Raw genomic sequence first — 14,461 nt, 5'->3', positions numbered from 1 at the left:
AGACGAGCTACAGCGACAATGACTACGACAACAAGGAAATGAACGACACAAACACATATACACATATATGTATACACATGCACATAAACATACATACACACATATATATATATATATATATATACATGCGTGGTTGCTTGTGTATGTCCGAGCACCGCTTCCCGGGGGCTTTTCCTCTCATCACGCAGCCAATCAAACACCCGCAACGCGGTGACGGCTGCAAAGGGCGCCTACGTGTGAGCCCCACCCCCACCCCCGCTTGCAGCAGCGTGTAGGCCGCTCGCTAACTCGGCGACTCCTGCGCCTCTTGCAGCGCCTTGAAGCGACTCATGTCCACAGACCACGGCGTGAAACTCTGCGTCGTGGGGCGACGTCGCTTCGCGCTCGAGTCACGGGATGGCCCTGCCAACAGCGACGCCGCGGAGGACGACGCAGCAGCGCCACTACCACCGTCGCCACGGCCGTTGGCGTCCGGGAACGACACCGTCAAGGAGTCGGTGCCACCGTCTCTCTTGCTGCTGGCGTGTCGAGGCGAACTTGCTGGCGGCATTCGTGGCAGGTGCGCACCGCTGCCACTGCCATTGAAGAGGGCGCAAGGCACTTTGGGCACCATGGAGGGCTGCCGGGACGCCTTTTCGTGCCCATGGACCGTCGGCATCGCACCCGACGTGTCTGCGGCAACGCCACTGCCAGAGGATGTGCTGTGGCTCTTGGCTACGCTGTGGATCTCTGGTGACGCTGCTGCCATCGTTGCCGAGCCGTTCGCCGCCGGGCTTCGCAGCGGCTGAAGAACGTAGTTGATGTTCACAGGGCGGCCGCTGCTCGTGTCAGGGCTGTTGCTAATGCCCACGCCCATGTTCGGCTTAAAGGATGGCAGCTTCATGCCGCGCGTTCCACCGGTCACGGCGCTGCTCGCGCTTCCGTTAGCGGCCACAGCTCCACCGCAGCTGTTCGACGTCTTCACGAGGGGCAGTCGGTACATTGACGACGCCGTTGCCGTCGCACCAGCTGCTCCATACTGCTGCTGCTGGGGCAGCGGCGGTGCTGTCCAATGTGGATGAAGGCGGCCGCTTGCCTCGGAGTCGACTGACGAGCTGGCCGACAGGTCCCGCGCTCTCGCAGCCCTCTTGCGCAGCGCACGCACGGAGCCGCTGCTGACGCAGCTGCCGTTGGTGCTGCTGTTTCGGGACGATGGCGCCAGCGACAACGATGATGAGGCGGAGCGCGGGTAGAGCGCCGTCAGGTTGCCAGAGGGGGCCCTGCCATCGGCGCCGAGGAGGAGGTCGTCCAAGTCAGCCACCACGCTGCCCATCCCACTCTCATTGCCGCACCCGCTGCCGCGATGGCGACACTCGGCCTCGCCCTTGCGCGATGATGCGGATGGGGAGGCCCCCAGCGCAACCGAGTCGACTTCACCGTGAGCGTGGTGACGCGCGTGTGCCTGCGTGCCTCCGCTGCTTTCACAGCCCGACGCGTGACGCCGACGCTCGATGCTGCTCGAGTTTGCAGCCACTGCCGCCGCCTTCGCCAGATGGCCACGCACCTTGCCGTATAGGAAGCTGTCACTGCTAAAGCTGAAAGAGGTAAAATGCATCCTGGAAGAAAGTTTTCGGTTCTGCGGGTGCCGCTGACGGCTGCCACTGCCTTCCGGCGCGTTCTCATCGCCACCACCGCGGCGGTGACGGCGTGCAGAGGCAGTGCGGTCGGGCCGGAGAATGAGGTCCTTGCTGTCTGCCCGCGTCGGCCGCAACGCGCTGCAGCTGCCTTGTACCGAGGTGAGGACACTCGCCGTTGCGTGCAGAGCGTCGCCACTGTTGCTGCTAACGTTGCCGTGATGATGCCGCCGGCCAGCGCAGCTGCTGTGCCTCTTCGGCGACACCGCGGACGCCGCCAAGCCTTCGGTGGCGGACAGGTTCGTGGGTCCACGTCTGCCGCCGTGTCCTCGGAAGCTATGTGTCTTGGTCCGCATCACCGCCGTCTGTGGCGGGGGTGGTTGTGGCAGGAGCGGCGGCGACTCTGCCTTGGCTGGCGGCTTCACCCGAGACGACTTCACGAGCTCTCTGACACTTACGTCAGGGCTGATACTGCGATCCCCGCTGCTGCTCGAGCCGAAGCTAGAGCTGCCGCTACCGTTGCTGCATCTGCTCACGCTAGCGGCGGTGTGGACGTGGCCGTGGCCGTCACGGCATGACGCACCGGCCGACAGCGCTTCACGCATCACTGCGGCGGCGCCGACCTGCCCGCGGTTGGCAGGCGCTTCAGCGGCGCCGACGTTCAGAGGCATCGGCAACGTAGATATCAGCGAGTGTCGGGTACCTTGGCTATTCTCTGGCCTCACAGAGACGACTTGGTTGCTGGTGACGAGGCTGGGCGACTTCGACGTGTAGGTCATCCGCTGGAGGTGCATCTCTATTTTGCGCTGCAGATCCGCCTGCTGCGGTTGCGAGGTCGCGTTAAAGGTGCCTGTGCTATTCACACAGGCCGGGCAGCTTCCGCTGCAGAGCAGTCCACGACTAGGGTGATGCCGGCTGGCCTCACTCGTGCCGCCGACGTCGTCGACTTTCTGCATGTCCAGCGCGCGGTGATCCACCGCGGCTGTTAGTTGCATCACTCCGCGGCCAGCGTAGTCACCTGTCCACGCTTGCCCGGGCGACGACGACACCGAGTATAGCGAAGCGGCCCGCGAGTCGGCGAAGAGGCTGCCAAAGGAGTGCGCCGCCGCCGCGCCGCCGCCGGTAGCCATGCACACTGCCTCGCGCATGGAGGCGGTTGAGCTCCCGCTTTCGCTGTCCATTCGGTAAAGCATCCGGTACTGCCCGCTCCGCTGCGTCGAAGCGAAGAAGTCGTTGGGGCTCTCGTCGTGCAGGTCGAGCTTGCCACCGAGGCTGCGGTTGCGTCTGGGTTGGCGATGGTGCGACTTTGAATCTACAAGGCTGGGCAACACCGTCTCTGGAACGGCATTGCTTCCATCGTCTCCACCGCAGTGATGATGTTGCACTTGACGGCTGTGATGATGCGCCGGGGACTCCGACGAGCGAGGCGGGTCGCTGCTGCGGTTCGCGCCGGGTTTACCTCTGCCATCCTTGCCGGCGGCGTGATGCTGCTGCGCTGGCGAGGACGACACGCACGTGAAAGAGTCGCACTGGCCGCCACGCTTCTCATTCGACAGAGCCGGCGCGGTGCTGCCGCTGAGGTCGCCACTGGTGTGCCGCTGCTTTGCGTCGACGCTCGGCGACTCCTTCGTGGTGGACAGCTTCATCCTCGACACCAGCGCCTCTACACCGATCGTGGTGGTCGCGGTTCCGGCTGCCGCGGACGACGTTCGCGGCGCTGCTGCTGAGCTGCGCGTGCGATGCGGAAACTTCAGCTCCAAGAGTCCCTCCGGGTGGATTCTCGGCTTGCTCGTCTTTCTCTTGCCCGTCTTGCACTTCTTTTCCTCGTGCGAGCTGAGAGCACCATCGGCGGCGTCAGGCGAGCCCCACTGCGTGGCGCTGCCGCTGATGCCGTCATCACGAATGCTGCCTCGTGAGACGGGCCGCAAGAGCCGCTTGTGCCAATTGCCCTGCCTCGCCGACGGCAAAGGTGTGGCACCGCCTTTCTTCCCACTCGCAGCCGAGGACTTGCTGTCGTGACTGCCGTTGCTGCTGTTGCGGCTGCTGGTGAGAGCTGGAGGGGGATCACTGCTGCAGTCGACGCCGGAGACTACCACGGAGACGGCCTTCGTCGTTATCGTCTCTGCCCTGCCTGTGCTGCTCGACTTCGCGTGCGCTGGCGACGTAGCAGAGGCGGCGGCAGCGGCCGTAGCAGTCGAGCCGAGGGCCGGCGCTCCATCCACCTCGTTCCGTCCACGCCGCGGGGAATGCGCGGAGAGCTCATTGCCGGTCAGGCAGCGGCCGGAACCGTACGGCAAGGTGGGCTCCCTTGGTGCCATGCCACAACGGTGGTGCACCCCTCCTGCGTCATCATTACCATCGCTACCGCTGCTTCCGATGCCACTGCTGCTATCGAGATCCGCCTCGCTGCCAAGGGTGCTGTCGCTGCAGTTGAAAAACTCGTTGGCGACCATGAAGTCAACGCCGCTGTTGTGATGCTGCAACCCGTACCGGCCCCCGTCACAGCCGGGTCGCCGCATCTGCCGAGCGTACATGGAGTACTGCGCGCGCCTCTGCAGCTGTCGCTGCTGCTGCTGCTGCTGTGACGGCGCCGCGGCTGCCAGCAAGGCTGTCGCAGCGGTCATATCACTCATCGACATGCTACGCCTCCGGGGCTGTGGATCCGGGCTTCGGTTTGCCTTTGAAAGTGCCGAGTGCTGAGTGGAGTAGGTCGACACCGTGCCGGCAGACCGCAACGAGGAGGTGCTACTTGCTTCGTCTGCGGCTGAGCGCATCTCAGCGTCCAGGAGCAGCGCCGGTGGCACGAGATTGTCCCCATGACCGAGAGGGATGGTGCGCGGGGTCGGCAGCTCGTTCGAGACGCGTCTGGCGCGCGCTTCACCCCAGACCTCAAGGTTGCGGCCCCCACCCGACATGGTCGACAAATCGTTGCCCATAGCTGCGCACCAGCTACCTCCGTTCCCGTCTACTCCCCGGATGATGCCGCAACGGGTTTCGCCCCTCCCCCTCCCCCAAGAAAAGAGACGTTTTGGGGTTGGCGAGCGCACGCGCTGTGTGTGCGTGCGTACGTCTGTGTAGGTGTTCGGGCAGCGATGACTGTTTCTGAAGGAATGCTATGTACAGACACGCACACACACACACACACACGTCTGCCTCTGCCCGTGTGTGCGTGTTCGCTTCGGTCGCCGCGTGCGCCACTCCGAGTTCACCACGCCAGTGAAAGGGACAACACACGCATGCAGGTGGAGGAGGGGGATAGAGACAGAGAGGGACGCCAGCCGCAGCGAGCGCACGAGAACGGCAATATAGCAGGACGCGCTGATCGGAGACGTCCGTGGTGGAAGATCAGAGGATGAACCTTCGTGTGGCGATGGAGATGCCAGCGAGGAAGGAGCACTCGCACGCACACACAAACACACGTAAGAAAAACGAGGAAGAATAATGGATGCAGGAGTGCGTGTGAGCGAGTCGTTGAAGGCAGGCACGACGACGACGAAAGGGGAAAAAGAAGAAGCGAGACGGCTCACAGCGAGCAACCAACAGGCTCTGGTGGAGGCGATGGGAGACCTACCAACAGAGCCGAGATGCGTGCGCTCGAACACAGGGCAAGGTGTCCGTGTCGGTGTATGTGGGAGGAGGTGTGAGGGAGGGAAGGGGAAGAGCTCGATCAATGGCTTTCCCGCTGACCTCCACGCGAGCAGCAGCAGCCCGTAATAAATGAAACCGAGAAAACACAGGAGAGAGAAGGGAGAGGTGGCTGGGCGGTGTGCATGTGGGGCGAGCAGGGACGACACATGAAAGCGCGCGAAAAGCTTCGCCCGACCCTCTTCGCCCTCACACACACATACACACACAAGCTCACATGCAGACTTGTGAGAGGGAAGCAACGGGAAGGAGTGGGGAGCGGGGGGAGGGGACGGAGGAGGGGAAAAGGGAGCACTGGTGCCACGGACGACGCCGAGAAAAATGCGGGGATGATGACGGTGGTGGTGGTGTTGGTGGCCCTTGCGGGAGGGAACAGCGAGATACGCAGGAGTGGTGGAAGGGCGAAGACGGATTAAAAGGATTGAGAGAAGCGAAAAGGGTAGCGAAAACACGCCACCCTGCGTCCTCGAAAGAATAAGCACAGGAAAACGGAAGCCGGCACAGGGCTGCACGCACGAGCGCGCCGGATAGTAGGTGAACCGAAGAAGAATGTGTGTGTGTGTGTGTGTGTGTGTCAGTGTGTGTCGAGAGAGAGAGAGAGGGTGCGCTGAGCTTGTGTAATGCGCTCAAGTATCCGTGGGTGGGGAGGCGGTGATGGTAACGGCCGCAATGGTGGAGTGACGAATACGCTTCTTTGTCAGACCACCTTCTGTTCTGCTCTGCGCGTCGGGTGTGTGTGCGTCGTCAGGGGGGCGGGGCAGGGGGGAGGGAGGGAGGGAGGGAGGGAGGGAGGGAGGGTACGTTGTTGTGGTGGCGAGACGATGGCGTGTGTGCACGTTTGTGTGTTTGTGCGCAGCAGCAGCAGCCGTGATGCAGCAGCAGCGATGCACACACACACACACACACACACACACACACACACACACACACACACACCACCCACACGGGCAGACGTGGTGGTGGCGGTGGGGCAACAGTACAACGCAGACAACATGAAGAGAGGCAAGAGGGAGGAGGTGATGCTCGGAGGCGTTAGGTCACGAGGAGAATCATTGCGGGAAGGAGTGGGGAAGAGCAAAAACGTGGCTCGCGGTGCCGACCGCGGCGCTGTTGTTCCGCTTCGACTGCTTGACCCACAGCGCAAAGTCACCACCACCACCCCTCTCCTCATTCTCATCACATAACTGTCGTGCGCATCTGTATCGATTATGACCGGCGAGGACATCCGCGCCGCCGCCACTTGAGTCTTTACGGCTGCACCGGCATCTCTCTCTCTTTCCTGTCCACGCACATCAACACGCGTGATGTGCCAAGTTTTTCGTTAGTTTTGCCTGTGTAAGCAGCGGCAGTCCCCTTATGGTGCTGCTGCCGCTGCCGCTGGTGGTGGTAGCGATAGTCTCGGGAGAGGTCCCTCTGTCCTCCTCCTCCTCTTTCCCTTCCACAAACGTAGACGCCCATGCACGCACAAACCATGGACACAAAGGTGTGCGTGTGTGTGTGGTGTGTGGGGGTGTTGTGGTGTGCAGGGCGAGGACGCCGAGGCGAGGCGGGGCGCAAGGAACACGAGAGAGGCATAGAGGCACGCACGCGCGCGTGTGCCCGCACTGCATCGCGCCACCCCCTTTCTTCCTGCTCTTCGCCCTTTCGCGCATTCCTCTGACTTCTACCTTCCTTCCTTCTCCCCACCCGTGAACACCCCCACAGGTCTGTCCAGTTCCCGCCCCCTATCCTTTCCCTTCCCTTTTCATCGTATCCGGGCTTGGCCCCTTCCCTCCTTCCCCCCCCCCCCCGCGCATGCACCCCCCAACCAGCGTCGTGGCAACAGCAGCGACGGAAGCGAAGAGGACGGGGGTGGGAGTGGGGTGGGGTGGGGGGAGAAGACTGGGTGCTCGAAGTAACGGTACGCTTACCTGAACCTGCGGGAGGACATGCGTTGATGTGCAGGTGCGGAGGAGGTGAGCGGCTAGGCTACTGAGGGTGAAAGCGGGGGTGGGGTGCGGGCACCGCCATCAACACGGCGGCAGCTTACACACACCCACATTCACACCCAAACACCGCCGTTGCTGCTGTTGCTCCAGCTCCACTTGCTTAGTTTTGCTGTGGCTGCTTGCTCGCGAGTGAGCGCAATCAACTTCGCGCTCGAGTCGGAGGCGACATACACCCGCGCCCCTCCTCCATCTCCTTCAACGTTTACGCCGCTTGCCCAAGCTATCCACGTATCCACCTCACCTACACACGCCTCGAGGCCTCTGGTACAACACGCACGCTCTACGGGGCGAACTGCGGGTACTTGCTCGCCACGAGCGGCGCGATGCGCTGCTTCGTCTCGGCGGGGATGTGCTCCGGCTTTGTCACGATGGCGTACTCCAGGGTGTGGTGCGCCGGATCATCGAAGAGATTCTGGGCGAGGGACTTGATGATCTCGGACGGGTAGCGCTGCGCCTTCTCCACATTCGCCGCCATCACCTTCGTCACCTGCGCCGCGTCCACGTGCGGCGCGTCGCTCCACGCGTCCATGTCGGTCACCATCGCCACTGTCGCGTATGCGATCTCCGCCTCACGCGCCAGACGCGCCTCCGTTGCCGACGTCATACCGATCAGGTGGCCGCCCATCTGCTTGTTGAGGAGGGACTCGGCCTTAGTGCTGAACTGCGGACCTTCCATCGTCACGAGGGTGCCGCTGCTGTGAATCTGGAACGTGCCCTTGCCGGCCGCCACGTCCGGAAAGCAGCGCAGCAGCGCCTCATGCGCGATGTTGTTGAAGATGCGCGACGTCGGGTGGGCGAAGTCCGCGTGCGCGACGACGCCGCCCTCGAAGAAGGTTGCCTTGCGCGCGTACGTCTTGTCGATGATCTGGTCGCACAGCACGAGGTCGCCGGGCTTGCAGGACTCGTCCAGCGATCCAACAGCGTTGATGGCGAGGATGTAGCGCACGCCCATCTGCTTCAGCGCGCAGATGTTGGCGCGGTAGTTGATCTCGCTGGGGTTGTACTGGTGGTGCGGACCGTGACGCGGCAGGAAGACGCACGGCACACCGTCGACCTTGGCCACGCACAGCTGCCCGCTCGGGTTGCCATACGGGGTCGGTACGTCGTAGTACTTTGCATCCTGCAAGCAGTCCAGCTTGTAGATGCCAGAGCCGCCGATGACGGCGATCGCGACGGGCTCCTTGTGCGGATTACCGTACATGGCTGGCCAATGGATGAACAAAAAGCGGGAGTGGGTGAGAAGGGTGGGTGACGGGGGCGGGCGGGTGTATCCGTGTGGGGCGTCGAGAGCTGGCGCAGCCATAGAGCGGTGGATAAGAGAGCGGATGTGCCGTGTGAGGGTTTGAGCAGAGAGGAGGGCAACGGAGCGAGGGTGAGGGGCTAGGGCTCAACGCATGTGGACTGCGCGCAGATGCGTGGCGGAGGGGGCAAGAGTCGGCTGTGTGTCAGGGAGCGGAGGACACGGTCGGACGAGTACAACACCAGACTCCCTCCCACTCAGTGCCTCACGATTTCTCTTCTCAGAGGTGAAAGGGATGCGCTGCGTGGTGCACCTCAGGCCCCTCCGCCGTGCTTCCTCACAGCCACACGTGCTCGGCCTGGACGGCGGGAGGCCGCGAAGCTGCGTGCGACTTCGGCCGACTCGTAGCCCCTACTCTTCTCCTGCGTTCCTTTTCCTTTTCAGGATCCCCTTATCCCTCCCCTGTTCGTCTTGCGTGCCGCTGCTGTGGTTTCCCTCGAGCGTCACCGTGGCTGGCCGTGGCGCGAACCTTGAGTACCGCGGCATCCATTGCTGACGACCACGCGAACCACCACGGAATGCGGACGCGGCATCACAGGAAGGAGAGGGTAGGGGAGGGGCATTGCGGCTTCTGCGTTGTTCGAGCTCCCTGTATTTGGATAGCCTTGCTCGATTATGGTTATGTTCTTTATCTTCCGCTTATTCGATGCATTCTTGACACCCCCCCTTTCTCCTTTCGTGGCGCCTCTCATCAGCGTGCGGCGGGTACCGTGTGCCACTCACGCGGATGCTGCTGTCGCTGCTGCGGACGGCGACGAGAACGACTCGCGTTCGTGCGCGCTAGCAAGCGCCTTTCCGAGTCGTCCTGAAGGAGGAGGAGGGGGGAGGGGGAGAGAGGGCGACGCCCGCTGACAGAGGGGGCGATGGACGGGGACAGACAGGGCTGCGGAGGAGGTGGCGAGTGCATACCCCCTCCCCCCCTGCTCACTCGGGGCGCCGCGACTGGCATACACAGACGACACGCGCACAGGCTTCTCTACTTGTGGTGTGCCTTGTAGTCGATAAACCCGGAGAGGTTCTCCAGCACCTCCGACCACTGCTCTGCATCTGGCGTCTCCGTCGAAACGTGGTAGAGCCGCTTCGTCTCCTTATCCAGCTGTTGACGCCGTTTCACGTAGATGGCGAGCTGCCTCTTGAAGTCGCTCAGCTTCTCTTGTACGCCCAGCGGCCAGTACACGGCGGCGTCGTGGCGCTCGTCGAGGAAGAGATCTATCAAGGTGTTCGCCGCTTCGCAGCGGACCGTGGCGGCGGCGTCCGCCAGCGCAAGCTGCTGCAGCCACACCCGCCGCTCCGCGGGGTAGGTGGGCGTTTTGCCTGGCACAAGTTGCGCGTACACGTCGAGGAGCTTCTTCCCGTAGGACGTCGCCGCTGGTCCGCCGTTGGCGACCACGGCCAGGGCAAAGCGCGCCGCCGTGGCCACGGCCTCCTCCCGCTGCATCGACGCGCACAGCAGTCCCACGGCGCCGACGCACGACTGCCTCAGCAGCGTGCTTGCCGACGCCTCCCAGGAGACACGGATGAGCAGGTCGACATCCTCGGATGTCGCCTGGACGTGGTTGCAGGCTGTCACCGCGGCGCTGCCACCGCTCGCCTTGCTCTGCTTGCGCTGCATCGTCCAGAGCATCTGCCCGAGCGACTCAAGCTGCATCCAGAGAAGCTGATGCGTGCGGGCGGAGTGCTGCAGAATGTTCGCGTGTGCGCTGCGCCCCTCTCCCTCCGACGCCTCCATGGCCGCGGCGTCGAGGTGAAGCTGATAGCGGCTCAGCACGGCCTGCAAGAGTGCCCGCCACGTCGGAGCAGGATCGCCGAGGCTCGCCACAGGGAGCATCAGCAGCAGCGTGCTTGCCACCTCCCACACGTTCACTTCCGTGGCGAGCAGCACCATCTGCATCTCCGTCGCCGCAGCGTTCGAGCTGGCCTCAGCGCGCAGAGCGCGCTGCTGGGCCTGCCAAGCCATGACGTCACGTGTCGCCGTCGGGTGCGCGGGGCCCTCCACGGTGGCTGCGTTACCGCTGGAGTCGCTGTTCGGCGACATCCAGAGCACATCCTTTAGCAGGAGGCCGAAGGCGTAGAGAAGCTCTCCTGACTGCAGAATCTTGGCCAGTGGGTTGGCGGCGAACGCGGCTTCGTCGTCCTCGTACCGGTCCGTGTCGTTCTTCTCGCCCACAGCGTTCACCATCACATGCAGTAGGCGGACCGCCGCTTGAGTGCTGCGCAGCCGGTGCGTGGTCAGCGTCGCTGCCGCCGCTCGCACGTCGTCGTCGGCGCGCTCGCATGTTCCCATGAGAAGCGGCAGCACACCGCACCACACATGCATTGGCAGTGACGCCTTGTGCAGGGTGTCATCTAGCAGCGGCAGGACGCGCTGCAGGTTCGCTGCAACCGGTGCAATGTGCAGGAGCACGCCCTGGATCGAGAGGGTCGCGCGAAGAAGGTCGTGCAAGACGCGCTCTCGCTCCATTGCCACAGCTGTGTGCTGTGCACCGAGGAAGCTGGGCAGGGAGGCGTCGGAGAAGCGCTCCTGCAGCTGCACTTCGACTGCCGGCTTCTCCGCGAGCCAGGCACGCAGGTCGACGGCGTCGACTACAGTATTCAAGAACGCCGTCTGCTCTGCCGTCATGGCGGGGCTGCTGCCGGCTGCAGATGGAAACGAAGATGAGGAGGCGGCCACCGCTGCGCCGTTGCCCTCGCTTGATCCGGTGAACACCTGCGCCAGTGACTGGTTCTCGGGGCTGAGCAGGAGCAACAAGTCTGCTGTGCTAACCGCCAGCGAGGCGAGCAGGCCAGCCTCCCGCCGCTTGAAGGCGCGAATGGCGAGCGCCGTTTCGCTAGCCACAGGTACCTGCGCTTCATCGGCGTAGTAGTCGGCGGAGGGGTGCAGAAGCGTCTCCCACGTCGTCGTGATCGCTACGCGCAGCACGTCGAGCAGTAGCAGGAGTGCCGAAGTGCTGGAAAACGTCTGCGCGCACACCTCGCTCGCCTCCACACACACGCTGGCGAGCGCTAGCACCTCCTCCAGGTGGCGCAGGAGGATGAAATACAAGTTTCGCGTGAACCCGGACTGACGGCGGCGGTGGTGACGCGCGCTCGCGTCGGCAGCAGGTTCGGCCTCACCCTCCGCGGCGGCCTCATCACCACCACCACTACCAGCGTCTTCTTCACCTTCTTCACCGTTGACGCCCATCCAATCCTCGGGCGCCATGCGTCGGCGGGCCTGCTGCACACGCTGCCAGCCCGCCTGCACGAGGCGCGCCAGCCCTTCCGCGAAACGATCCCCTGATGCCGCGTCCGCGCCAGCGCTCGTGAGTGCATCGATGACGCGGTCCTGCTCACTGTTCACAACAAGAGTGCGCAGCGCCTCTGCCGCCGCAATCTGCATGTGCAGGATGCCCTTGTGCGGTTGCGGCTCCTCCTCCCCCGCCGTCGCTGCAGCCGACAACGTTGGCGATGCCACCACCGGCGTTGCATCTGCGTTCGTGTTGAGCTGCGGTGGCTCATAGGGAGGGGAGAAGATGAGCAGCTGTGCGAGGCGCTGCGGCACGGCTTCACGCAAGAAGTCGTTGTTGTGCCGCAGTTGCAGCGCAAAGTACGCAATGTCGCTGCACGCATCCTCCAGCACAGCGTACTCTCGAGACTCCCGCAGTTGCTGCACGCAGAGCGGGGTGAATGTATGGGGCGGCTGCGCCGGTGCCAGGACAACGTGGCCCGCGACGTCCTTTTCCACCTCTGTGCAATCTTGGTGGCCCTTTGGGCGGTTCTTGGCGGACGCCTTGTTGCGGCGTCGCGGGTTCGACTTGCCCATCCTTCGTCGTGCTTCTCGGTGTGCGTGTGTCTGTGTTTGTGTGTGTGCGTGTCTGCTTGTCACGGGGGTTGTCCCTGTGGAGTACAAGGAGTGGTTAGGAAGGGGGAAAGGGCAGATAGTGCGTTGAGAACCGAGATATAGAGAGAGAGAGGCAGAGAGAGAAGGCTAAACGGATATAGCACAGCCCAGTGGCGGAACGAAGAAATCGTACATGCATGCACAGTGAATGCTCCTTCTCCTCACGGATAGACATGGCTGGGGATCGAGCGCGCANGNGCANGNGCGCTCGATCCATGCGACACCGATGCCTGGCAATGCTCACAAGCACCCGTTGAGGCCCGTTTCCGCCTTTCCCGCGGCCGTCGTCGTTGTGACCGCAGATGTGCACGCTCGACTCGTGCTCACGCGCAGCCAAGCGCGGTGGCTTGAGAGGTGAGGCACCGCAGGCCCCGATAAGCATGAAGAAAGAGAGAGGAAAGATAACAGTAAAAGGTGCGTGGCGCAGAGCAGTAAGGGTGCATCACCACTGAAACACACAAGCAACCACAGAGCAACAGCGAAATTCAAAGCAAGGACGTGTACAGCATCCGCCCGGACGCTTATCTAGGGGGCCACTGCACACACGTGCGCCGCCCTCCCTCCTCCTCCTCCTCCTCCTTGCGCGCGCGCCTGGACCTCTCACGTTCTCTCTGCAGGTGCGTGTGAGCGTCCATAACAGTACCACGGCAGGGGACGAGGAGAGGGAGGGGGGACACACATGGTGCAACGAGTGATGGGCACGGGATCGGAGTAGAGGGGAGGTGAGTGGGTGGGGCGGAGGAGCCCGCCAGCGCTTCAAGGACGGTCAGCCCTTTCACCGGTAAAACAGAAGCGCGTGTGGCGTCGCATCCGGCTGCCCGCCTGCCTTCTCTCACGCTCCACCATGCCGTCCGAGTCCTTCTCCTGCTTGATCGGGCTCTCCCGCCCTACTCCAGGCCACCCTGCAAAACTCAGCGGTTCATGAGACGAGAGAAGGCGCCCTTCACAATATCGCGCGCGAACGGGATGTACGAGAGGATATACCACGCGAGTGCCAAGAGCTGGATGATGCTCATGAGAATTGTAAGGAGGCCGCTGTGCAAGAGCACGGCGCAGAGGAGGGTGAGCACCATTGTGATGATGTACACCGTCGATGCGATCCAGCGACCCTCGTTGAACATGCTCTTGAACTGGCGGGCCGGCCCTGCAAGGAAGAGGGTGCCGCCGAGGCACATGAGACTGCCGAGGGTAAAGAGGACACCGAAGAAGACGTAGTCGCCAAGGAACACAGTCACCCAGCTGAGAACGAAGAATAGAATGCCGAGCGCGGCGCACCCGACGCAGCCCTGCACACGCTGCTTGAAGGTGAGCGATGGGCAGAGGCTTTCCTGGCTGTCCGTCCCTTCCGCCCCGTCCAGCCCGCCGCTGGTCGTGACGCTGATGATGGAGGTAAGCTTATCCATGCCTTTCTCTTTCTCACGCGTTCTCGGGCTGATTTACCATAATGGGCTTGTACGCGAAGAGTGAGGAGAGAGGAGGGAGGAGGTGGAGCGCGGCATGTTCACGGAGACGCATGCAGAGAAAATGGTGCGCGCGTGTTAGAAGCGCACGGCGGTGATACACATGCACCTCGTCCCTACACGGGAGCAGCGTGGGCGAGAGGGAGCGGTGGACAGAAAGCGTTTTCGGTGGACTCGCACGCACTCGGCACCCACATGCGTCGCGATGTGTGTCCATCGACAGCACAACAACGACAACGACACACGCGTGCCATCGCTTCGCTCTCAGATTCTTTCTCACTTGCGACTTCCTTGGTAGGCTTGGCGTGCGCTTCGCTCCTTCGATGCTGAGCGCGCCACTGCACCACATATATACAACGCATCCACCCTTTTACATCTTAGTGCATGCTCTGCATCCAAAGGGTGCGCTGGAAGGCGTGCCTGTGTTGCGCGGCACAGCAAACGTGGGGCAGCGCACCTTCGCGGTGGCTGAGGAGGGGAGGGGGTGGGTAGGGAGGAGGGTGCGACCCACCGACCCAGACCCCCCGCTCTACCTCCCCACCCAAGTCCACTCCGCACGCACACGTGCAGATTCT

At 63.1% G+C, this 14,461-nt stretch overlaps 4 protein-coding genes across 4 annotated transcripts; all 4 read right to left on the bottom strand.

Annotated features, from left to right (window-relative positions):
- Positions 1–283: 283 nt before the first annotated feature.
- On the bottom strand, positions 284–4,549 carry LINJ_05_0840 (hypothetical protein, unknown function; the record flags this gene model as incomplete). The annotated part of the gene is made up of 1 exon (XM_001463010.1): positions 284–4,549. One exon carries the CDS (start codon positions 4,547–4,549, stop codon positions 284–286), a length of 4,266 nt encoding a protein of 1,421 aa, XP_001463047.1.
- A 2,977-nt stretch (positions 4,550–7,526) lies between these two features.
- Positions 7,527–8,447, bottom strand: LINJ_05_0830 (putative methylthioadenosine phosphorylase; the record flags this gene model as incomplete). Its single annotated transcript, XM_001463009.1, has 1 exon — positions 7,527–8,447. The coding sequence occupies one exon, from the start codon at positions 8,445–8,447 to the stop codon at positions 7,527–7,529; it is 921 nt and encodes a 306-aa protein (XP_001463046.1).
- A 1,075-nt stretch (positions 8,448–9,522) lies between these two features.
- On the bottom strand, positions 9,523–12,348 carry LINJ_05_0820 (conserved hypothetical protein; the record flags this gene model as incomplete). Its single annotated transcript, XM_001463008.1, has 1 exon — positions 9,523–12,348. One exon carries the CDS (start codon positions 12,346–12,348, stop codon positions 9,523–9,525), a length of 2,826 nt encoding a protein of 941 aa, XP_001463045.1.
- A 989-nt stretch (positions 12,349–13,337) lies between these two features.
- LINJ_05_0810 (conserved hypothetical protein) lies at positions 13,338–13,829 on the bottom strand (the record flags this gene model as incomplete). The annotated part of the gene is made up of 1 exon (XM_001463007.1): positions 13,338–13,829. One exon carries the CDS (start codon positions 13,827–13,829, stop codon positions 13,338–13,340), a length of 492 nt encoding a protein of 163 aa, XP_001463044.1.
- Positions 13,830–14,461: the final 632 nt, after the last annotated feature.

The sequence above is a fragment of the Leishmania infantum genome, chromosome 5, assembly GCF_000002875.2.
Source record: "Leishmania infantum JPCM5 genome chromosome 5".
Lineage (NCBI taxonomy): Eukaryota > Euglenozoa > Kinetoplastea > Trypanosomatida > Trypanosomatidae > Leishmania > Leishmania infantum.
The sequence above is the reverse complement of the archived record's forward strand: the minus strand, read 5'-3'. Positions and strand labels throughout refer to the sequence as shown.